Source organism: Petaurus breviceps, unplaced genomic scaffold (assembly GCF_028583685.1).
Source record: "Petaurus breviceps papuanus isolate PSGF00001 unplaced genomic scaffold, PetGlider_PUasm1.0 186, whole genome shotgun sequence".
Taxonomy (NCBI): domain Eukaryota; kingdom Metazoa; phylum Chordata; class Mammalia; order Diprotodontia; family Petauridae; genus Petaurus; species Petaurus breviceps.
In genome coordinates this window covers 4,347,513-4,373,797 of record NW_027185798.1, presented here as the reverse complement: position 1 = coordinate 4,373,797, position 26,285 = coordinate 4,347,513, and the positions used below count along the sequence as shown (strand labels likewise).

Genomic DNA, 26,285 nt, shown 5'->3' with positions numbered 1-26,285 from the left:
ATTTGTTCTAATTCTTCTGTACAACATGACTAATGTGAACATATGTTTAATAAGAATGTATATGTATGGCCTATGTCAGATTGCACACTGTCTTGCAGAGGGTGGAGGGGAGGGAGGCAGAGAAAATTTAAAACTTATGGAAGTGAATGATGAAGACTAAAAATTAATTAATTAAAAAAAAAGAAAATAAATAGAGCTCTAGAAAAACCAGACTTGGAAAGGCCCATTGGTACTCAGAGCTATCTGAGTATGCCTTAAACCCAAATCACTTTGGCTGTCACAGACTGACCAATAATTGCTCTCAACCCAAGCCTCTGTTGGTCATTTTTGGGTTTTGGTGACGCAGAGTGAACATAAAGAGCGATTGTTTCTGTTCTGGCCAGAAACCCTGAGGGTTTTCCCCTCTCAGAGTGATTGTTTTTAATAGATAAAAGAGGTTGTCTTTTGCCTCATTTCTTACCTACCCTTAATCACTGAATGGGTGTTGCCTTAAAGAAACTGAGACCTGGGAAAGACCTTAGCTTAAAAAGGCCAAGGTCTCCCACTGCATCCAGATCCCTGATCTATATCTCACCCCTGGACCCAGATGACCCTGGAGGAGTGAGACTGGTGACTTTGCACAGTTCTGCTTCCTTTAAATCCAATTCACTTGCAAGTCAATCCATCACCTTCCTGATATCACTGAAAGACAAACAACCACAACATATCTACTCCCACCTACTCTGAATCTTCTCTAATATGCTCAGTTCCTTCACGCAGTCCTCATATGACATGAACTGGGGGCCCTTCACCCATATTTGTTGCCATTCTCTGGATGTTTTCCAATTTCTCAATGTCCTTTCAAACATAATATAGCACATTAAACAAGTGGAGTCTGACCATGGCAGCATCCAGTGAGACTGTCACCTCCTTGATGATGAGGGGAAAAGAACTATCTGTGCAAAATAATCCCAGCAGCATTATTCATAAGGGTCAAAAAGTAGAAATAACTCATGTGTACAATGACTGCAGAATGACTGAATCAACTAGGCTAAATGAATATTTAATTAATTCATCAAGAAGCATTGGTTGTACCTGTTTTTGTGCCTGCCTCTACACTATCCACTTCAAATAAAAAGAAAAGGGGAGGGGGGAGTCCCTACCCTCAAGGAACTTACATTCTAACAAGAAAGTCAACTGTTTATAAAAAGGTACAAACAGTGGATGGAAAGAAACTTTAGAGAAGAAGGTTCCAGTAGTTAGGCGGACCAGAAAAGACTTCCTAAAAAGATAGGGTATAGATGGAAGTGAAATATATTAAGAAATAGAAGACTTTTGTGAAGTTAGGCAAAGTGAAGAAGGCAGAATCAAAAACAATGTATACTCAGGTAACAGCAAGAAATCCCAGAAAGAAAATAATACAAGACATTTGAAAGCTGGCCCATCAACAAATGAGGTGATCTTATTAGGACCTTGTTAACATTAATGTATGATTTATTTAACTAGTAGTAAATAATGATGGGGGTACTGTGGTGGCACAGTAGATAGAGTGCCAGGCCTGGTTCCTGATTTCAAATCTGGCCTTAGACACTTAGAAGCTGTGTGACCCTGGGCAAGTCACTTCACCCTGTATGCTTCAATTTCCTCATCTGTAAAATGAGCTGGAAAAGGAAATGTCAAACCACTCCAGTGTTTTGTTTTGTTTTTGCCAAGAAAACCCCAAACGGGGTCACAAAGAGTTAGACGAACCAGAAAATGACTAAAACAACACCAATAATAATGATGGTGGTGGTGGTGTTTTTATGGACAATCATTTCCTTGGTTCTTCTTTGTGGAAATAAATATGTATGTATGTTGAATAAAAAAATATAATTAGAGGAACATCAGTATATACAATTCTATCGCATGTCTCAAATTCACAGTAGAAAACACCACCATTACTGCCACCAAGACATCTAACACCCTAAGCCTTTGAAAATCTGCACAATCTTGAATCTCTGATGCTTAAACGGGCCCTCAGGACTTAGGGATGAAAAAGGTCTAACAAATAATTGCATATTTGGAGTCCTTATTGGGTTTTCATCTCATGAATTATTAGGAAAGAATATTTTAAATGCTTATCAGAGGAGAAAACACCTTGCTTCATAAAACAAGTTCTTCCACTGAAGGGCAAAGGATTTAATATTTTAAAAGGATAAAGTGGGAGGAAAAACTCAGCAGCCAGCCTGCAACCACAGAATGACTTGTTGATACTAATCTAATATATATCAGACTATCCTTCCCTGGGCCAGTCCAAATGTTTTCTCATCTTTCCCACATCCACCATAAAACAGATACTGAAATCCACAATTCTCCCAACAGTGAGTCACTCAGGTGTCTGTAATTCACTGTGGCCTTGCAGTAACATTATCCTTGGGCTCTCTGCCAGAGGACTGGTAAGAGGTCATGGCAATAAATCATGTTTCCATTGAGTTTCCAAGTTTACAAAGCAGCCCTCTCCAAAGTATTTTGTGAGGTAAGATATGAGAGGATTACTAGCCCCATTTGGCAAGAGAGAAGACCAGGGTTCAAAGAATTTATGTGACTCCCCCAAGGGCAGCCAGCTCCTGAAGAGCTCAAACTGGGATTCAGATACAATGCCTCCATCTTAGTGTATTAGAAAATCATAGAACCACAGATTCAGAGTTGGGCGGGACTTCAGAGGTCATCCAATTCAAACTCTTAATTTCCAAGTGAGGAAACTGAGGCCCAGAGAGGTTAAGTGATTGCCCAGGTCAAAAAACTTGCAAGTGTCTGAGGCAAACTTTGAATCAAGATTTCCTGCCTCCAGATCTAGTACTCAATATACTATTTTCAAGCTACTCACTCCAGGTTCCTGGTTATAGAAATCCAGCTTTGTACACATAGCAAATCCATGTTATGCAAAAACCCACACCAAAGTATACAGTGACATTACCAATTTCCATTGTGCTCACAAACATCCACAAGTTTCTGAAAGCACTGATACCTAGAATCTGAGTAGAACCCCCTATGACTTTAGGGGTTCGTTGAAAAATGCTAGATGTGCTGCACTAATCCTACTGCCTGTAACTTACTCCATCATAGACAGCGCCATTTTCCTCACAGTTCCTGGGTCTGTGTCTTTATTTTCAAAGGTAGCAACACTCAGCATGGTGTAGGCATTGGCTGTCTTCTCCATAATGTCCTGAGAGATTTCTATAGGATAGTTGCAGACACAAAGGTTCGAGTCAAAATTTGTCGAGGTACTCAGTTGCACGGACTGTTCATAATTTGCCCATATGTCTTCTAGCGTGTTGTTGGAAGCTATGGGACACAATTTATCAGTTGGGGTCAGCACCAATTCATCATTCTTATGAATAGTTTGCTTCAACTCAGACTGCTTTCTAAAGATCTGAGAAGCAACTCCGTCCATATTGCTGGCCACATTTTCCAAAGGTTTCTTTACTTCTAATGCAGGGGGGCATGGAGAAGGTGTTTCCAGATTTGTTACAGGTGATTTTACTTCAGATATAGTAGAAGATGGCATAAATATGGCTCTTGAAGATAAGACCTATTTAAAGTTCAAAAAGGAACACTCAATATAAGGTAAGAAAAAATAGGTGGAAATTAATTAACACTTCTCTTAAGGATATAAAGACTCTTTCAAAGCATCAAATGAAATTTGATTTGGGGATATCATTTGGCGGTTTTATGTCTGCTTCTTATTATTAGTTAAACCCAAAGTAAAGTACAATTTTAACAGAATTTTAAGAATAGAACAACCTTAGTCAAACCTTCCCTCTTCCTTCTTTAGCAATGCATTGAAACCATCTCGACTCAACAAGGGCCTGTCATCTCTCGTCTGATGCAGTTGCCAAGTTGATTTTTCCCCAACATAAGGTAACCATGTCATCCCAAGCTCAGTGAGCACGACTGACTGTCACCCATTACCTCTAGGATCAAATATAAACAATCCTTTCCTTGACATTCGAAGCCCTTCACAGCCTGGGCCCTTCCTGCTGTTTCTGCTTCTTACCTTCTCCTCCTAACTCCATGCACCCAGAGAGCTGGGTACTCTGGCTTAGTGGCTGTGACACTAAATCTCCTGTCCTTGCTATCTACCATGGCTGGAACACTCTGGCCCCTCACCCCTCCATCTGGCTTCCTTCAATTCTAATTCTAATTCCCATCAACAGCAAGAGCCCTCTACCTAATCTGTAGGTAGCTCGGACATAATGAATTATCTCCATGTTTTCTTCTCCAATGCAATATAAGCTCAGTTAAGGACAGTTTTTGCCTTTCTTTGAATCCCTAGCACTTAACCAAGGGCCCAGCACACCAAATGGCTATTGACTAGCTGCTGAGGACCTACATGGCCTTGGGGAAGTCACATAAATTCTTTGAACCTTGGTCTTTTCTCTTGCCAAATGGGGCTAGTAATATGCTCCCACATAAAATGAAGGGACCTGTAAGGTCCCTGCCCTCTCTGGACCTATGGTCCTATGCTAGGGTTCTTAAATGGCATCCCTTTCTGGTTAAGTCTCTATGGCCACTGGAGCTACCCCCTAGTCCCATGTCTAACACCCTTAAGCCCCTTAACCTCTCCCTCCCTCAATGTCTCCATCTGGAAAATGAGGGGGATGGGCCTTCGAGGTCCCCAGTCTAGCTCTCAAGCTCTTAACCTATGTTTACTATAGCTCCCAGCAAGGAATACTCCAAAGATGTCTTCAATCAACCATTCTAATATCTAATAACCTTAAAGTATTTTTACAGCCACACTCTAAATGTTTCTTGCCACTTTTTAAAGCCCATTTCCTCTTTTCTGGAGTATTTTAATGAAAGTTACTTTTTCTTGTATTCCAGGAAATCTCTTATAAGTGAAAAAAAAAAAAACCCAGTTCATTTGCATATGTTAAAAATCTTTTAACTAAGGAAAAATGTTTTCCTTTGAAATACACCCAGCAATGAAAGGAGGGACAAATTTACCACTAGCTATAAAACAAAAATCACCTTTGGTGTTCAAATACTCTCATGCATTTTTTTCCATTCATCCCCATAACTTAGTGAGCCTGTTTGCATATTAATAACAGCTTCAGTCAGGAGAATCTCCAAGCACTCTAAGGAGCTCTGGCCCTACCCTGGGGCACTGCTGGATGTTCTCACCCCAGGGCTTCAACTCCTTCACCTGTCAAATGGGAACATTGGACCCCATAGCCTCAGAGGGGCCTCCGATCTTATGAGCCTAACTAACTTAACCTCGCTGGACCTCACTGAGAGCACTGGCCTAGATGGCCTTGAGGTCTCGTCCAGCTTGAGATCCATGACTCCATAATTCTAGATCCCTTAACCTTCTGAGACCTCAATTACTCATCTTTAAAATAAAGGCAAGGGTCTAGGAGGTTCCCAAAGTCCCTTCTGATTCCATCTCAGTGAGCCAAGGCAACCCCTTCATGATACACACAGGGTTGAGCACAAGCAGCGGATTGGGTAGCACAGTGTTTAGAGCACTGGGTCTGGAATCAGAAGACCTGAGTTCTAATCCAGCCTCAGACACTTAGCAGCTGCATGACCTTAGGCAAGTTACTTGAACCTTTCTACATCAGTTTCCTCTTCTGTTAAATGGTGATAATAAGGAGGCAACCCCCCAGGTTGGGTTGTGAAGATAAAATGGGGCAGTATTTGTAAGCACTTTGCACATCTTAAAGCAGTATATTATGTATATTATAAATATATTATATGCTAGCTGTGATTACTGTTGCTATTATCAGTCATTAATATTATTTAATTATGAGTTAACTGTAACAGGATAAGAAATGGAAACTCTCCATACAGGAAAATGAGTGCTTAAAACACTGGAGGAAAAGCTGGTCAAGGGGCCTGACCACCCGGCTGGAGTTGCTACAACTTTCTGACTATTTTTCAATTGTTTCAGTCACATCTGACTCTTTGCAACAACCCCATCTGGGGTTTCCTGGGCAGAGATAGTGGCATGGTTTGACCATTTCTTTTTCCAGCTCCTCATAAAGAGGAGGAAACTGAAGGAGACAGAGTTAAGTGACTTGCCCAGGGTCACACTGCTAGGAAGTGCCTGAGGCAGGATTTGAACTCATGAAAATGAATCTTCCTCTCTGCACTATGGTGCCCCCTGGTGGCCCAGGCACACCAGCTCTTTCATGTTCATAGTATGTGTGTGTGTGTGTGTGTGTGTGTGTGTGTGTGTGTGTGTGTGTGTGTGTGCGCTTTACAAACATCATCTCACTGTATCCTCACAAGAACGCTGGGTGGGAAGTACTAATGTTATCCCCATTTTACAGATAAGAAAACTAAGGCTGGGAAAGGTTAAGTTACTTGCCCAAGGTCATATATCTAGGGAGCGTCTGAGGGATTCAAACTTGGCTCTTCCTGATCCACTGATATTCCCAGGGATGTTCCTGCCAAAGGATTGCAACATTAAAGGTATAGAACAAAAGTTGAAAAAATGTTGTCTTTTTTTCTGACTACTAATAATGTGCAGGTGAGAGAATGGGTTTCTGGTCAGAGGCAGTGAGGCCTTACAGTTAAATGCTACATGGCAGTAGGCATGGGAGGGAATGCGGTACCGCTGAATGAGCTGGTTCTAGAGCCGGAGGGTCTGAGTTCAAGTTCTACCTCTGACACACACTCCCCGGGTAATCTTGGGCCATCCCTTTGCCTCTCTGGGTCTCAGTTTCCTCATCTGTAAAAGCAGTGACTGCTCGACTTCAGGACCCAAAGCTCCCAGGAGCCTCGCTCACCTTGGCCTTCTCCAGGTTCCTCTCAGCGATGTTGGGCTTAAACATCTCCTTGGAGTAGTAGAGAATGAAGCACATGCACAGGGGCGTGACCCCCTCGTCCGTGCAGACGTTCACATTGGCCCCGCTGTCCAGGAGCAGGTTGATGATGGCATTGTGGCAGTGAATCTGGGAGGGAGAGAGCCAAGGGCAGAGGACTCAAGGGCCAAGACAAGAGATTGTCCCTTCCGTACACGGGCAGTGACTTCCCTAATGGTAGCCGCTGACATTCACACAGCGCTTACTCTGGCCAAGGGTTTTCTAGGTTATCTTGTTTTATCCTTACAAAAACTCTGGAAGGTAGGTGCTGTTGTGGGCTCCATTTCACAGAGGAGGAAACTGAGGCAGAGAAGTCATTACCAGCTGGAGGGGTCAGAAAAGGCCTTCCCCTGGAGGTGGTGACTGAGTGTTCTTTGTCAGGCGGCCAACAAGCCTTCTTAAGGGCTTTTTATGTGTCAGTCGATAAACATGCATTAAGCACCTACTGTGTGCCGGGAACTGTACTAAGTTCTGGGGGTATAAAAACAGGGCAAAAACAGCTCCTTCCCTCAAGCAGCTGGTGGGGAAGACAACTTGTACATAATGATACAGGCAAGATGCATGCAGTGTTGGTGGAAGGTGCTTTGAGAGGGAGGAGCCAGCAAAGGCCTCCTGCAGCTGGGAAATGTGAGTTGACTGAGGAAGCTGGGGAAAAGGGCAGACAAGAAGGGGGGCACTGCAGGCACGGAGAGCCATAAAAGAGGCAGGATGGCAGGAGGGTTTGACTGGAACAGGGTGTGTGTGAAGAAGAACAGGAAACAAGCCTGGAAAAGTGGGGGACGAGGGGAGCAGCCCACAGTGGAGGGCCGTACACATGAGGGAGTGGGGTCCAGAGGCAACAGGGAGCCAGTGAAGACTCTGGGACAGGGTCACGATGTGGCCTGAGGAATATCAGAGGGTCTGGCCATCTCCTCTATCGCTTAAAACAGTCCATATTGTTTTTATATTTAACATAAATTTATATTTTATAGTTATTTCTGTTTTATAGTGAAATTGGGTAAGCCCATCCCCAAATAAGATGCTATAGGAGAGACAAGAAGGCAAAAAGTAAGTGATTCCTCACACATGACACTCCATTTCCTAACGCTGTGCCTTTGCCCGGGCTGTGCCTCATACCTGGAGTGCTCTTTCTTTTTGCCTCTGCCTCTCAGAATCCCAAGCTCCACTGGATGTTCCAGTCCAAAGTCACTTCCTACACAAGGCCTTTCTTGATGTTACATTTGCCAGTGATTTCTGACCCCCTACCCCATTAATTTGTATTTATTTTGCATATATATTTTGTTTATTTATCTGTATACCTGTCATTCCCAACCCCAATAGAATGTATGTTCCTTGAGGGCAGAGATAATCACCAATTTTTCTTTTTTCCCCTGCACCGGGCCCAGTGTTGTCAAGAGGCAATCACAACTTCATGAAATTTATGTGAAAACTAGGTTTGTAATAAACCTCTTGTAATAAGAGAAATGAAGGTGCATGTGGAACCCTAAGCCAGAGCAAAGGGTTCACAGTCCAGACAGAAGGGCAACAGGATCAGGACAGACAGCAGGCACTCTTAAATGCTTGTCAAACTGAGCAGAATGGGAAGCGGGCAGGGTACCTCCAGGTCGGCTCATCCGCTTACTCTGTACCACATGCTCAGTTCTGCCATGGACTACCCACACCACAAGGATCCCGGATGAGCTCCCACACTCACTGACTGAGCCCCTGCTATATACCTATCCCCTCCCGCCTCAGGCACTCTGGGGAAGCCTGGTGGTCTCTAGGCTTTGGGGTGGGCACTATCTTCAAAGCTCAGAAAGGACAGAGAGAGAAGGTGAGGCCCAGGGCGGTGAGATGCCTTGCCCATAATCAGAGTTAGTTCATAGCGGAATAATTCTTATTGTCTATATTAGGATACCTGTTCTACATGAGTTACCTCTCATATATCTGTAGATGTCTCGATCGCTGTCTAGAAATATATGCCTATATCTCTACATAGAGATATGTAGATATGTATGAGATAGAGATGTAAATATGAAATCAAGCTAATACATGAGGGGGAAACATGAATGACAAAATTAAAAGAACAAGGAGATACAAGAGCTCGATGGGGATTGTTCTCTGAAAAGTACTTCCTAATCCAAACAAGACAAGCGATTTCAGTTGTTGAATTGTTTCAGTTGTGTCCAACCCTGAATGACCCCATGTGGGGTTTTCTTGGTAGAAATACTGGAGTGGTTTGCCATTTCCTTCTCTACCTCATTTTACAGATAAGGAAATTTAGGCAAATAGGGTGAAATGACTAGCCCAGGGTCACACAGTTTGTAAGTATCTGAGGCCAAATTTGAACTCATGACAATGAGTCTTCCTGACTATAGACCCAGTACTCTATCTACTATACCACCTAGCTGCCTGCCCCAAAGACATGTGACACCTTTTATTAAAGTGCCCAGAAATTTCAGTTCTGAGTTTCTATTTAGGAACATGAGTGCTGACAGTGAATAAAACTGTCATAAGATAAAACATTACAAGCACAACTACATCTTGTATCTTGTGATGAGGAAAGACCATCAAGGTTTAAATTGTATTTGACCATTACTGGGCAGAAGTTCACTTGTTTGGGAAGAGATAAATGTGGAATGTCTGGCAGGACTTCCCCAGCCCACAGTCTCTAGCCACAAGCCCAGGGCTGGTCTGCTGTGGGCATTACGCTCCCTCGTAGATCTGGGACCTCCATCTCCAACCAACCCACCGGAAAATGCCAGCCCTGGTGTCATTTTTCTCCAAGGGGCAATTCTCAAAAACCATTTTCGTGCTAGGTTACATAACATAAAACATGTGTTATGTAACATAACATAACATATACATAACATGTAACAAATTATCCTCACTGTAAGAAACTAAAAATTCTGCTGACAATCCTAGGATGTAAAAGATAAGAAAAGGTCCAATGATTTAGTGTTATCTTGACCCAGTATTAGTATCTGGTTTAGCATGAATGCAATTTGTGGTCAGAAACTAAAACTTGGACACGCTATTAATTAACAGTCAGGATTACACAGAGGCCAGTATTCTAACGGAAAGGGCTTTAGACTTGGGTCAGGAGAACTGGGCCTCCAAGACCAGAAACCATCTCCTTTACTGTGTAGCCCTAAGTCGATGGCTGTACCCCCAGGCCTTGGTTACTACACCTGATAAACAGGGGCCTTGGAACTCGGTGATTTCCAGGGTCCCTTCTAGGTCTAAAAGATCATCAGGAGATCATTTGGGTAAAGCACTTTGCAAACACCAATGCACAATATGAAGGGTTACTAACTACTGCTATTATATAATATTTATTATTAGAGTAATTTGTTTGAATTTATTTAATTAATAACTTGGGGGTAGTTAGGTGACACAGTCGATAGAGTGCAAGGCTCATCTTCCTGAGTTCAAGTCTGGTCTCAGACACTAACTAGCTGTGTGACCCTGGGCAAATCACGTAAACCTGGTGGCCTCAGTTTCCTCATCTATAAAATGAGCTAGAAAAGGAAATAGAAAACTACTCCAGTGTTTTTGATGAGAAAACCCCAAACAGGGTCAGAGAGTTGGACACAACTGAAATGAGTGAACAACAAAATTAATAATTTATTTATAATAATTAATGAGATATTTGTAAAGCCTTTTGCAAACCTTCAAGTGCTATAGAAATGTTATTATCATTATGTAATGGCTAAAATTATAAGATTTCCATAAACTATTTATTTATAATAATCAATGAGATGTTTATAAAGTATTTTGCAAACCTTTAAAGTTCTATATGAGGGGTGGCCAGGTAGCACAGCAAGTAAGAGCACCGGCTCCAGTGTTGAGAAGACCTGGAGATCGAATCCCGGGCTCAGACACTTAGCACCCACCCAGAAACACCTGGCCGTGTAACCTTGAGCAAGTTACTTAACCCCAATTGCTTAGGGGAGGCCAGGTGGCTCAGCGAGTAAGAGTACTGGCTCCAGTGTTGGGACGACCTGGAGATTGAATCCCGGGCTCAGACACTCAGCACCACACCTAAAAATAACTGGCCGTGTAACCTTGAGCAAGTTACTTAACCCTGATTGCTTTAAAAAAAAGTTCTATATGAATGCTATCATCATTATGCCATGGTTATAATTATAATAACATAATTTAATTATTTAGACTAGTCAATGAGATGTTTGTAAAGCACTTTGCAAACCTTAAAATGCTATATAAGTATTATTACATAATTTGTTCTTTTTTTTTTTTTTTGGCCAATCCATTCAGTAACATCCGACTCTTCATGACCCCGTGGACTATAGCATGCCAAGGCTGTCCATGGGGTTTTCTTGGCAAAGACACTGGACTGGTTTGTCATTTCTTTCTCCAGTGCATTAAGGCAAATGGAGGATAAGTGACTTGCCCAGGGGCACACAGCTAGTAAGTATCTGAGGCCAAACTTGAACTCAAGTCTCCCTGACACCAGGCCCAGCACTCTATCCACTGAGATGCCAGCTGCCTCCATAATTTATTCATATGAACTAATTAATAATTTATTGATAATGAGATATTTATCAAGTGCTTTGCATACCTCAAAACACTCTGTGAATGTTACTAGATATTATTTACTATCATATTATTCCTTTAGGAATTTACTTATAATAACCAATAAGCATTCTGCAAAGTGCTACACATTATGTTATCTTTATTCCTTATTACTACGATAGCTATTTCATTTGACCCTAAAAACAGCCCTACAAGGTAGCTGTTTTATAGATGGGGGAGCTGACCCTGCCAGGATCACACAGCTCGTAAATGCCTGGGGCGGTATGTGAGCGTGGGTCTTCTTAACTCTGGGTCCAGTGCTCTAAACCTCGTACCACCAAGGCACCTAGCTTGTAGCTCTATTTATCTTCTGCTCCATTTTATAGTGTGACAAAAAAAAAATCTAATTAGATTATCTTCCTCATTTTTAGACTGTTGCAATAACCTCCTAAAGAGTGTGGGCAGTTAGCTGGCACTGGGGACAGAGTGGTGATCCTGGAGTCAGGACCTGAGTTCAAATTCTGCCTTAGACACTTAATAGCTGTGTGACCCTGGACAAGTCACTTCACCCTGTTTGCCTCAGTTTCCTCATCAGTAAAATGAGCTGGAGAAGGAAATGGAAAATCCCTCCAGTATCTCTGCCAAGAAAACCCCAAATGGGGTCACGGAGAGTTGGACATGACTGAAATGACTGAACCACAACCTAATTAGTATCCCTACCTCAGCTTTCACTCTCCCTTCTTCAATTGTCTGCCCCCACAGCTGCCAAAATGAGCATGTCTGACCATCTGACCATGTCCCTTCACTACTCAACAAACTGGTTGCTCCCTCTTACTCCGCAGTCTGCAGAGTCTGTCCATTTAAAAACCATACTCTGATAACTCTATTTCTATACAATTGGCTCCCTTTGTAATCTTAGCTATTTTATTCTATGTATTTGAAAACATAATTCTGAGCAGGTGTGCAGAGGCTTCACCAGGCACCCAAGGCACAGAAGAGGTCGACAATTCTTGCTCTGGGCTCAAATACAAACTCCTATTTAGCACGAAAAGCCTTCTGTACCCCAGCTCTATCTCACCCTTCAAGCCTTATTAGTCATCCCCCCCTTCTACACTCTGCAGTTCAAGTAACCCTCCCTTCCTTCCATCCTGCACACATGACATGCCACTCCCAAGACTTTTCCTCAGCTGTCTCCCCTGCCTCCTACCCCCCAGATCTGGAATGCAGCCCCTGTTTGGTTGGCTGCATTTGATTTCTTGTTTGGTGGGTGGTTTTTGTTTGGCTTTGTTATGTTTTTAGACTAGACCTATGATTTCATTTGTCTAAAGCAGAATTGTCAAACACTATATTGTGCAGCCTGAACTAAATTAAAATGTATAGTCATCCCTTCCACATTGCAACTTTCCCCATCGCAGTTTTGATGTATGGTAGGTCAGAATAAGGAATTAAATGGGAATTTGGAGGGGAGTTTTGAGGAAGACACAGATAATATGTGAAGGCCAGCAGACACCACAGAAAGTTTGGAAACTCAGAAATGCATAAAACATGTATAGTATTATATAATATCAACACATTTTATCTTTTAATACCATAATAATTCAGATTTCTTCTCTAGGACAAAGGGAGGGCTAAAAATTTACACGGATTTTCTATATCAAGGAGGTGCCACATCCTTAATTCCCATGATGTGGAAGGGATAACTATAACTGGTAAACAGTTAACAAAATAAATAGAAATAAAATATAGCTAACATTACATTTTAAAACCAAGTCAATATTTGGCCTTAGTGACCCTCATTTCTGTTCAGTTTGACACCACTGGTCTAAGGAATTCCATCTACCAATGGACACCTCATCTGCAAATTAGTCTTAGACAGTTTTGTGGGGCAGGGGGGCACTGTTTTTTTGTTTGGTGGTTGGTGGGTTTAGGGGTTGGGTTTTTGTTTTCATTAGGACTAGATCTATGATTTCATTTGTCTAAGGAACCCTCCGTGAGGCAACATCGCCCACCAATGAAGATGGGCACCGGCTCTGTGCCCATCTGTGAGCTATCCAGGGCACTAAGTGACTCCACAATACACTGGCCAGTGGTGACCGAGGTAGGGGGCTTCCTCACTGCCAGGCTGGCTCTCTCTCCCCCCTGCCACAACCCCATACAAAGCAGCTATCACCCCACCCCTTCCCAACTCCCCTGACTGTCTCTGGCCACCACCATGACTCTTCTTCATTTAACACACTCTGCTTTTTACATCGAGGAAATTTCCCACTTGTCTTACAGTTGCTCCAGCCAGCGCAGTGAATCCTTTGCCGTCCCCTACATCAGCCAGGGCCAGATCGTCACGGAGAATCTCATAGACGCGATCATATTCTCCCCTCTCGGCCTTGATGATCAGCTCCTTGGCAAATCGTTCTTTGGGACCCTGGTGACCAAAGTTACTTCGGTTTCCACTCGTGATATCGTTAATACTCCGACTAAACGAAGTCTGACTGTGCCTGATTTAGGAGAGAAAAAAAATAGTCTTTAATTCAAGGCACTCAAGCCTCTTCCTTTTCTTTCTTCCCAGACTTGTGTGTCCACTGAGGAGACAACTGCCAGTGAGGAAACCCTCACGCCCCCTGCTCCCCAAACCAGTGCAGATCAACACCTGTTCAGCAAGTCAGTCTTAGAGAGTGAGTCAGAGAGAGGCCCAGGGACTTGAGAAGTGATTAACTCACTCAGTCACACAGCCAGGATGTGTAAGGGAAGGGGCTTGGAGCCAGTTCCCCCAGACTCCAAGAAGATTGCCTCTCTGTCCTCCTAATATTTATTGCTGGGAGGGAAAGATTTCTTCAAATCGTAGATTTAGAGATGGAATAGGACTTTGGGATCATCCGGTACAAATTCTCCAGATTACAGATGTGGAAATTGAGTCTCAGAGAGGTGAAGTGACTTGTCCACAGCCACACAGGTAAAAACTGGTAGAGGTAGGATTGGAAACCGAGTCCCGGGTTTCCAAATCCAGTCCTCTTTCCCTTCTTCTGTTCTTCTTCATCTATGGAAGAGGACTGGAAAAAACCTACACGTTTAATGGGTAATGGGCTGACCTGGACCTGAATCTGAAGAACACAGGTTCCAATCCTTTCTCTCACTGTGTGACCCTGGGAAAGTCACTTAATGTCCTGTTGCCCCGGCTGCTTCTCCAAGACTGTGTGTATTGGAAGAGCAAGATTCCTGCCTGGGACATCCCAACATCGGGGAAATCTCAGGTCAGGAGTAAAGAACACAGTGGCCTCCACAATGCCCTCTGCGTCCTTTCCTTTTTCTTTTTGCCTTTTCAGAACGGGGCCTGCCTTAGTGTAAGATTTCTATACGTTGCTCTCCACAACATTATTTTTCTTTTATTACTCAGCTTTTTTAGTCTCAACAATTTTAATCCCCAAACTCACTCTCTCCTCTCCTCTTTTTCTTCTTTCTTTCTTTCTCTTCTCTTTCTTTTTGTCTCTCTTTTATAGTCTCTCTTTCTCTTCTTCTTCCCTCTCTCCTCCCCTCCAGAATACTCCTACTTTCTATTTACATATTTTCTAATTTAAAAAAAAAAATTCTGTATAGCACATTCTAGCCCCCTATTGCAATACTCCATATAATGATTGAGTATGCGATACATTAAATTCAGTCTACATTTTTACACATCTCCCACACACATCCCCCACTCACACCTTTTTCTGTCTCCCTCCTCCCACCCCTACTTATCCATCTTTTACCCCAAAGATTTTCCCAGTTAGGAGCAGGCAGAAAAAAAAATTTGTGTCTAAAAGTGTTCACCAAAAAGAAACAAGGGCAGCCAGATGGCACAATAGATAAAGCGCCAGGCCTGGAGTCAGGAAGACCTGAGTTCAAATCCAGCATCAGACTCTTACTAGCTGTGTGACCCTGGGCAAGTCACTTCACCCTGTTTGCCTCAGTTTCCTCATCCGTAAAATCAGCTGGAGAAGGAAATAGCAAACCACTGCAGTATTTCTGCCAAGAAAATCCCAAATGAAGTCACCAAGAGGCTACATGGCTGAAAAGACTGAACGACAGTGACAAACATTTTAAATGAGGAGTTCTCTGAGGCTGGGAGGCTATGGACATGGCATATTGGGCACACTATCAGCTTCAGCTGATATGTTGGTCATGATGGACCACTTCTCTTCTCCTTCTTGCTCTTGCTCTCTCGGGATTTTTTTTTTTATTCTTTGTCATAGAGAATTGCTCGTTGGGTAGGGAAGGGGAAGAAAATATTTGAAAATAAAATGAAAGTTAGGTGACTGACAGACTGCAAAAACCCACATGGATGAAAGTATTATGGACCTAGTGCGAGAAGGAAACTCAGAAGCCATCTATCTAACCCCCTCCTTTGGCAGATTAGGAAGCAGAGGCCTGGGGAGATGAAATGACCCAGGGAATAAGGGCCATGACCTAAACCACTGGTCGCCATCACTTCCCCTTAGAACCATTAAAGGAGGAGTCATACAGAAGGGGCCCCGATGGACCTTCAGAACTAACCCTTTAAAAAAAACTGGGCAAGGAAGGAGGAGAGACACCTCTGGTTACCTGAATCGACAAGCGTGCTTTTGTATTTTAAGCATCAAAGGAGTCTGGTTTATGACAAACCAAGGTTCGTCCTCGTCATCAAAGATTGGAAACTTAGGCACCAAAAAATAGAAATCAAAGTCTTTTTTGCTTGAAGTGGTCATGGGAAGATGCTCGTTATCAGTGGAATAGACGTACAATTCTGGCGGCAGAGTTAAGCTGTCGTTTAAAAGCAGTCTCTTGTAATCGTAGAAAAAGGGGTCCTCCTCCTCATTCAGGTCCCACTTTGCCAGTTCCTCTTCAGAAAGACACACTTTCGCTGACTCAAAACAAAGAAAGGGGACGTACTCTGGGTAATCCAAAATGGTGAAGGTTCCCGGGACCTCAGTACACAATTTAATGATGTGTTCCCGGAACCACCATCCAACGTCCTGACAGCCTTCTGCATATGACTCTATTCCTGGTCCAAAGCGCTCATCAGCCCTGTATAATCCCTTTAGAAAAAGTATTGAATGGGATAAGAAGAACACACATTAGGGGAATTGATGTACTCAAACACTGTAAGTCTGATTTCTTTAATAAAAAGGGTAAAATAAAATCTAAGTACCGGAATGCGGTACCTGCAAGACCACCAGCAGTGGCCACATGACTTTATTTGCCCCTGTTAGCACTGAAGATGGGCTAGAGAGAGAGCAGTTTCATGGGGATGCTTCAGAGCCCAGGAGCACAGGTCTGGCCCAGAGTTTTCTCCTCCTGCAAACTGTTGTTTGCAGCTTATTCTGAAAATGCTTCCCTGGAAACTCTGAAGAGCCTTCATAGCTGCCCTTGCTGGCCCATCTCAGGCTCTGGGACTCTAGTTCCAAAGGATCACAACTCTCAAGGTGTGAGAAGTCCCTCCAATCCTCTCCTTTTACAGATGTGTTCATGTCCCTTGACCAGGAAGGATGACCCCAAGTACCACAGAGCCTCCTTCTCTGGCCCGTTAGAACTCCCTGCCCCATTTTGTCAGCCAGCACCAGATCTAGACCTTTAGGCCCCTCCTGACCTCTCTGAACATGTTTTCTTATCTGTAAAATGGGATACAGAGGGATTATGATATCAAATTCAGTACTCTTTCTACTGCACCCTTCTCTCTTTCTCCCTTACCCCTCAGGCTCTAGGCCAGACAATATTGGTGGACTCAGAAGTTTCAGGACAGGCACCTAAGATGGAAAAGGAAGGGGAGGGAGGGAGGGAAGAAAACGGAACCTCTGCATCCCAACTTTCCCCCCATAGCCTGAGTTCCCATCTCAGCACCATCACCAACAGACAGACAGACAACACACACACACACTCCCACACATGTACACACACCCATCTGGAAAAGGAAATGAAAGAAAGTAAAATCCTGCTTTGCCCTCAAGCATTATTATTCTCCCCTCCCTACCTCTCCAGCTGACACTGGCTTCCCCTGCTGTCCCTCAACCCCCACCTCTTCCTCACCCCATAGATAGGCCACCGGACTTGGAGTCTTTGTTGTTCAGTCATTTCAGTTGTGGCTCACTCTCCGTGACCAAACTTGGGGTTTTCTTGGTTTGACATTTCCTTCTCCAGATCATTTTACAGATGAGGAAACTGAGGCAAGCAGGGTGAAGTGATTTGCCCAGGGTCACACAGTTTATAAGCGTCTGTGTCCAGATTTGAACTCAGTGTTCTGCGCACTGTGCACCCTGAATTTTGCACCTTCCTTGGCACTTGGTGACCTTTGAACAGATCATTAGCCTCTCCGGGCCTCACTTCTCTTATCTGTAAAATGATGAATTTGACCTCAGTAACCTCAGAGGCCCCTTCCAGCTCTGAATCTGCAGTGCTGTGACCCCCTCCCCAAGCTCTCACTGCCTTCCATGGTCACTGACACACACATACACACACATGAACACACGCATGCACGCATACATGCACACATGTGAGCATGTGCACACACACACAGTCCTTACCCCAGAGGGTCAGGTCTCCAGCCCAATGGAAGAGTCCCTCCTCCCCAGGAGCCTGCCCCAGATCCTGCCTCATGGCTTAGAACCCAGATCCATTTCCTAGCAAGTGGGAGGTTGGGAGAAAGGGGTGTCCCCACTGATATGACTAGGACTGCAACCAAGGGGGATGGGCATTGTGTCCAGCACTTCAGACTGGGATACGAGATGCATTTATCCATGTGTGGCAGATGGGCCCCTGTGGTCCTAGGTCACTCTGGAGTGCGGGACCTCAGAGTTCATCTAGTCCAAACCCATCGTTTTCTAGAAAAGAAAACTGAGACCCCAGAGGTGAGGTGGCTTGCTCACTATCACTTCAATGATAAGCATCAGAAGTGAATTTGAACATGGGCCTTCCAATGCCAGGAGTATTCTCTCCATTGCAGTTATAAAGGGGTACAGGGAATAGAGAGCTGGGCCTGGAGTTGATTTCTGAGTTCAAATTCAGGATCTAACACGTACTAGCTGTGTGACCCTGGGCAAGTCACTTAACCCTGATTGCCTCAGTTTCCTGATCTGTAAAATGGGCTGGAGAAGGAAATGGCAAACCACTCCAATATCGCTGCCAAGAAAACCCCAATTGGGGTCACAGAGAGTCAGACTAGACCAAAACAACTCAGTAACAACAACACATTGCCTTATCCCTTTCTTTGTATCCCCAGTACTTAGCATAATGTCTAGCATACACTCCGTGCCTGATAGATGCTTACTGACTGAATGATTAACTAAAGCACTTAGTACAATTCCTGGCACACAGTAGGTGCTATAATAATACTTCTTCCCTTCCTTTGCTTTCCCTTTGACAACTATCCATTGAGAAAATGTCATATCCACAGTTTAGTGCTTTGGTTACATTTGTTCTAAATGTCTCTTGTAAGCTGGTCCAGGAACCTAACCGCCAAGGATTACATTGTTTCCTTTGGGAAAACATATTCTAAGCTAATAAATAAGCTTTTTGGTTTACTTATACAGACTGCCCCTAATCTGAGAACCCTAAAAAACAGAGGAATGGTTACTGTTGGGAATGGGACCATTAGTTCTATTAATGCCTCAACTATAAATAATCAGGCTCAGAAACCATCTGCATTAATACAGCAAGTTACAGCAGCAATGTGCATGACCACTTACAAGTCAACGGTACTGAAACAGGGAAGACGTTTTAAGTAATAATGTGAGAGAGACACTATGCTGAAGAGATCAATTCCTTTACTTGATGTTAAATATTAAAACAAATATTTTACCCTTATTATTACCCTCTTTTGATGTGAAAATCTGAAGTCTTTTAATCAAATCAGAAAACATTGTGTAAAAGTGATCCAGACCAACCTAGTCCTTTTAGAAAGTACACGAGTTAATGACTCCCCCCCCCACACACACACACACTAAGACAGGAGATTGCACAAACCTGGAAGACCTGGGCTCAAATCCAGCTTTAACCCCTCACTATATGACCCTGAACAAGTCACTTAAACTGCCTGCCTCAGTTTCTGAATCTGTAAAATGGGGATAAAAAGAGTATTTCCTTCCCAGGGTTGTTGTGAATATCAAATGAGCTCATATTTGTAAAAGCACTTTACAAATCTTAAAGCACTGTATAAATGCTAGCTGTCATCATTATTTAGAGAAGTGCCCAGAAGACGGGCATGAGATGGGGCATATATGCCCTTGTTTGATGTGCTGGTTAGTTCTGCTCAACACTTTTTTTCTTTTGACCCTTTATTATAGGGACGGCTTTCTGGGGGCTGGAGGAGTGAAGGATATATTGGTAAGTGAGATAAAATAATAATAAAACATAGTAATAAAAATGTAAGTATGGGAGTTTAAAAGAAGATCCTAGCAATCTGAAAATATGTTTATGAAATCCTCATTCTCCAGTAATACTAAAAAAAATCCTCCTCTTTGGACCAGAAAATTATCACATGTAGGCATTTCACATCTCAAGAGATGCTGAAATCACAACTCAATCATATCAGCCGATAATTGATTCCAAACGTATCAGCTCTCTGTGGGAAGAAAATTGCCCATTATCTGGTAGAAAAAATCATGATGTCCCTACATTTCCAGGCTTGCCAGCTGTTGATTTGTTAATAATCTCTTCTCTTATCATTCCAGGCCCCAATTTTCAACCAACTCACAAAATCTGATTGCTTTCTCAGGGTTACATAAGTCCTACATAAGCGATAATCTTCTTAAGATGTAAGTTAACCACATTACTCCAGTAATAGTTCCAGAACTATCAGTGGTTCCCTATCACCTCTAGGATAAAATACAGTGTCCTTAGATTGGAAGCTAGAAGAGGCCTGAGGAGCCATTGGCTCCAACTCCCAATTTTTCAGATGAGGAAACTGAGGCCCAGGGAAGCAACTTAGAATCAAAGGATCACAGATTTAAGAAATGAGGCAACAGAGGTGAAGTAATTTGCCTAGGGTCCATCAGCTACCTACCTTAGATCCCAGTCTGGCTCTGACTCAACATTCTAGCCCTATTCACCTTGTTCTCCTTCACATTCTCTACTTCCCAGGCAAGCTGGATTCAGCAACTCGCCAATGTGAGCATGTGTGAAGGCCATCCTTTATGCCTATGGTTTTTTTTAAAGGCTACTTTGGCCATGCTTCCTGCAGACTTGACCAAAGATTTAAGGACAAAGGAAAGAGGTGTGAGCAGAGATTTTCCAGTGTCCTCTTTTACAACCTCCCCGCCGCCCAGGACAGTTTTTACCTTGAACTTGAGGCTGAAGGTACTTAGGAAAGCAAAAAAAAAAAAAAGATGGGACCAAGGAAAGGGAAGACTTTGCAGAATGAGTCAATGGGGTGGGCTCATACCAAGAACTGAATCTCCCCTCCTAGTCAAGCTTAGAATCCTTGCCAGGTGGCAGACACTAGATACTGGGCTTGGGGCAGCTTTGGCACTGCCAGGGATGATCAGCCCTCGGACCATGTGGTGATGGTGGGACTGATATTACAGACAGAGAGGAGACACTTTCCATCACGTCCTTGCACACATCTCTTCTCTGCCTTCTCCCATTCAAGAGGGCTAATGACAGCCTCGTCTCCTTCTTCTCCCTTTCTGGATATAATATAAGTATATAGGACTTAGAAATGTCACCCCCTTTAACAGAAATGTTTGGGTTTTTAATGGGCTTTCAGGAATTACTTAAAAATACATTGATCTTGTCCATATCCATTGTACTTGTCTGAATGCATGTGGGAGATGGGGTATGGAGAGAGTAAACAAAGAAGGTAAGAAAGAAATCGAAAGTATTGGGGTATATTTCTACAAAATCCAAATTAGCACTGGAAGAATAAGATTCTTATTTGGGTGGACAGGGCAATGTTGAGTTCTAAGCACTTCTTGTCCCACAGGAAATCAGGAACTGCCTTGGGGCCTCTTGGTTCCAAGGCTGCTCTGTACTCCTTAAAGATAAGGATGTACTGAGGGCCACAGTCCAGTTGCCAGCTCACAAGGAAGTCTCCAATGAGACTGCTGGCTTGATGAGCAGCAGCTGATGTGATTGGTTCGGCCCCCCTCCATTGGTTCATACCCCTGTGCACGAGGAGATCATGCTTGAATCGTGCTTACTTTAAAGGTATATAAGGAGCCAGCTTTTTTCCTCCCCGGCTCCCGCACCCCGCCATCTTACAATAAACTACAAGTTGTTTCTCTCCCTCCTCTCTGGTCTCTTCAATCCCTCCTGAGAACACAACCTAAGGCTGGCCCTTAGGTTAGTAAAGTTAGTGGCCACTTACATTTGGGCATTTCAGGAGCCAAGCATGAAGGCATAACAGCTAGATTTGAGAAACGTAGAAAACAATCCTCAGGACCCACAGCAAGGAGCCATGGAGGTGGGTGAGTAAAACAATAGTCATTTTCTTTCCTTTTCCCTGAAAGCCCACATTGTGCTTAAGAAGTAAAGCCAGGCCTCTGGTGGGGCAAAGAGGAAGGAAAAGTCCCACCCCACAAGAAGAAGAGAGCACACAGATGGAGCATACCCCAGGGATGACTGGCAGCTCTCTCTGCCCTGCATGCCAAACCGTCCAGTGTCTGTACTGTCTCTTGTATCTACAAACCAAGAAATCGGATCCCATAGCTAGTGTAGAACCAGAGAAGGGATGCTGTATTCACCTAGCTGCCATATGGTGACTGTGAGAGATCAGCCATGGCTTTACCCTATTTGTGATTGTGGTTTGTCCTTCCTTCTCAAAGAGGACTGTGGCATCAGGGAGGCTATGCCATGACTTGCAAGTAAATCGGACTGAAGTGAGCAAGGGCTGTGCCAAATCACCAACCTCACTTTCTCCTCCAGAGACATCTGGGTGCAGTGGCCAGTCATCGATCAGGAAGACTGGAGATGGCCTAGGCTTTACCCTTGGACTGTGGGTAGCAGGCAAGGAAAATGTCAGAAAAACCCAAGGAGGACGGGGTTACAGAAAAGGAGAGGATTCAAGTCAAGCCAAATGCTACAGAAAGAAGGAAGAGGAGGCCATGCTCTCTTTCTCTGCCCCAGCTCCTAGCATGGCCTCTGCATCTACAAAGGTTCTTAATAAACATTTGCTTTGCTGAATCCTGCATTTTGAGGGTGTCTCTTCAGGATCTTCGGGATACTTGGCTCATATATGCCAGCTCTTTCCACATGAATACATCCTCTTCAAAACTGCTGAACAGAAGAACCACAGATTTTAAAGTTCTAGTGACTGAGAAAAATCAGGCTCTGAACTAGAAAGGCAGTCGTGTACTATCAGTGAACTTGTTAAAATTGTTAAGCTTATGTAATTAAAAGGACAACAAATAAAACACTATCTTAAATAACATTCTAATAGCTTAGAAAGATGGTGACAAATTTATATGTTGGAAATGGAGGACAGAAAGCAGAAATCACTTTTTTGCAATAGAACTATCACAAAAATACATTTTTAACAGAGGGGTGAGTCATTCTTTGACTTGACTGAATGGCCTGCAGATTAATTTCATTTGATCCAGGGGCAGAGCCAAGATGGCAGAGTAGAAACAGGACTTCCACATAGCTCCCACTTCCACCTCCTCCAATACATGTAAAAAATGAATCTAAACAAACTTTAGAGCTACAGAACCCACAAAGTGACAGAGAGAAAATAACTTCCCACTGAAGACAGACTGGAAGACCGGCAGGAAGGGGCCATCACAGTGCTCTGGGAGCAGAGCCCAGGCCCACATGAGTCCACAGTTTTAGCCTCAGGGAAGCCACAACCAGCCCCGGCTGGAGGGATGTCTGGAGAGTGGATCACCAGCAGCTGTGGCAGTTGCCAGAATTATCAACCCATAGATGCCAAAGACAAAGTGAGATGTCAGTGGACTTTGGGAACAGGGGGCCTAGGAGTGCAGTCCAGTCTCTGCCCCTAAAGGGAGAAGTGGCTGAGGAGCCACAGCTACCACATGGCTGCTTCAGAGCTCCTGGCCTATAGATTGTAGGGCAACCAAGAAACCAGAGAGGGCAGCCAACTTATAGTTCCAGCAGCTGAGAAAACCCCAGTGATTTGGGACAAAACTCTCCTCTCTGGAAGCAGAGTTCTACTGTGGCAAAAAGCTCAAAAGTCAAGTAATTGAGTGACAACATGAGCAAGCAAAGGAAGCAAAGCAAGCAGAGCAATCCTACTTTAGACTCCTATTTGGGGGACAAAAAGGATCAAAGCATGGAACAGGAGGAAGACAACAAAGTCAGAACTCCTGCACCAAAAGCTTCCAAGAAAAATATGAACTGCTTACAGGCCATAGAGGAGCTTAAGAAGGATTTTGGAAACCAAATAAAAGAAGTGGAGGAAAAAATGGGAAGAGAAATGAGAACAATGCAAGAAAATCATGAAAGGAGAACCAACAGCCTGACTGAAGAAAATCACACCTTAAAAAACAGACTGACTCAAATGGCAAAAGAGGCTCAAAAAGGCAATGAGGAGAAGAATGCCTTAAAAAGCCGAATCTACCATATGGAAAAAGAATCTCAGAAGCTCACTGAAGAGAATCATTCCTTCAGAATTAGACTGGAGCAAATGGAAGTTAGTGACTTTATGAGAAATCAAGATACTATTAAACAGATCCAAACAAATGAAAAAATAGAAGGCAATATGAAATATCTCATTGGAAAAACCACTGTCCCAGAAAATAAATCCAAGAGAGACAATTTAAAAATTATTGGACTGCCTGAAAGCCATGATCAAAAAAAAGAAAACTCCTAGGAATATTATAGCCAGGTTCTGAAGTTCCCAGATCAAGGAGAAAATATTACAAGCAGCCAGGAAGAAACAATTTGAATATTGTGGAAACACAGTCAGGATAACACAGGATCTGGCATCTTCTATATTGAGGGATCGAAGAGCTTGGAATATGAGATTCTGGAGGTCAAAGGAGCTGGGATTAAAACCAAGAATCACCTACCCAGAAAAACTGAGTATCATGTTTCAGGCAAAAATGTGGTCGTTCAATGGAATAGAGAACTTTCAAGCATTCTTGATGAAAAAACTAGAGTTGAATAAAAAATTTGACATTCAGATACAAGAAGCAAGAGAAGCATAAGAAGGTCAACAGGGAAAAGAAATCATAAGGAACTTATCAAAGTTGAACTATTTACATTCCTACATGGAAAAACGATAATTGTGTAACTTATGAAACTTTTCTCAGTATGAGAATAGTTAAAGGGAATAGAAATATGTATATAATATATATGTGCATGCATACATATATATGTTTATATAGAGGGCATATGGGCATATGAATACATATGTGAGTGCGTGTGTATATATATATATATATATATATATGTGTGTGTGTGTGTACAGGTATAAATAGACAGAGGGCACAAGACCAATTAAATAGGAAGGGATGATAATTAAAAGGTGTAATTGAGAGGTGAGAGAGGAATATAATGAGAGGAGATGGGGTGAGACAGAATGGGGTAAATTATCTCATATAGAAGAGGCAAGGGAAAACTGTTGCAATGAAGGGGAAGAACAGGAAGGCAAAAGGGAATGAGTCAACCTTATTCTCATTTAATTTGACTTAGGGAGGGAATGACATACACACTAAAAAGGGTATCTCACCCTACAGGAGAGTAAAGGGTAAAGGGATGAGAGAGAGTATGATGGAGGGGAGTGGGGGGAAGGAAGTTGGAAGCACCCACTTTTGAAAAGGGACAGGGTCAAAACATAGAATAGAACAAGTGGGGGGCAGGATAGGATGGAGGGAAATATAGTCAGTCTTTTACAATATATCCACTATGGAAATGTTTTGCATAAACTGCACATGTACAACCTATATTAAGTTGTTTATCTTCCCAGTAAGGGTAGATGATGATGGAGAAAGGGAAAGAATCTGGAATTCAAAGTTTTAAAATCAAACATTTAAAAAATATATATTTTTTTTTTACCTGCAACTGGGAAATAAGATACAGGCACTGGGACATAGAGATCCATCTTACCCTACTGGAAAGTCAGACAGGGATTGGGGGAGGGTATAGGAAATAGCAGATTGGGGGAGGGGGTATACAGTGGGACTGCTATTATATATACAGTGGTGGGTGGGGGAGAGACAGGGAGAAAATTTGTAACTCAAAATCTTGTGGAAATGAATGTTGTAAACTAAAAATAAACAAAATTTAATTTTAAAAAAGATTAGTTTCATTTGTTCTTAGTAGGAAATTAAAGTAATTTCTAAGTATACTACATACAAACTCATATTTCAAGGACTAAGTTTGGTGGAAGCTAGTTGGTGTCACAGTACATAGAGTACAGGTCTTATAATCAGAAAGACTCATCTTCCTGAGTTCAAATCTGGCCTCAAACACTTACTAGCTGTGTGACCCTGGGCTAGTCACCTTACCCCCTTGCCTCAGTTTCCTCAACTGTAAAATGAGCTGGAGAAGGAAATGACAAACCATTCCAGGATCTTTGCCAAGAAAACCCAAATTAGGACATGAAGAGTCAGGCATGACCCAACAAAAAAGTTTGTTCTAAAACAGATTCCTAACCTAGAGTCTATAAATTTAATTTTTTTTTATATTTTATAACTATATTTCAATATATTTTGTTTCCTTTATAATCCTATGTATTTTATTATATATTTCTAAAAACATCATTCTGAAAGAAGGTCCCTAGATTTTACCAGCCTGCCAAGAGAGTCCACCACACAAAAAGGGTTATATAACCCCAGACCTAAATGCTTAAAATTACCCTAAAACTGCAAATAGAGGCATATAAACACAGAAAAATAAAATAAAGTAGCCAAAGAGACCATTTAAAGAATTAAACCAAATTAGAAGCCTTTTATCATATCCAATTATAACAAATATGTTGTTTATCTTTCATTCTTAAAGAGGACCATGACATCAGGAAAGTGAAGTCATGACTTGTGAGTGATT

General features: G+C 42.7%; 1 protein-coding gene across 1 annotated transcript in view; it reads right to left on the bottom strand.

Annotated features, from left to right (window-relative positions):
* Window positions 1-26,285, bottom strand: part of ANKMY1 (ankyrin repeat and MYND domain containing 1) — a 139,101-nt gene that overhangs the window by 89,837 nt on the left and 22,979 nt on the right. The window contains exons 4-7 of the mRNA XM_069089165.1: window positions 15,915-16,387; window positions 13,618-13,834; window positions 6,753-6,917; window positions 3,075-3,550 (exon numbers count right to left, since the gene is read on the bottom strand). Of these exons, the coding sequence (XP_068945266.1) occupies window positions 3,075-3,550; window positions 6,753-6,917; window positions 13,618-13,834; window positions 15,915-16,387 (1,331 nt within the window). The remainder of the gene's footprint in view (window positions 1-3,074; window positions 3,551-6,752; window positions 6,918-13,617; window positions 13,835-15,914; window positions 16,388-26,285) is intronic.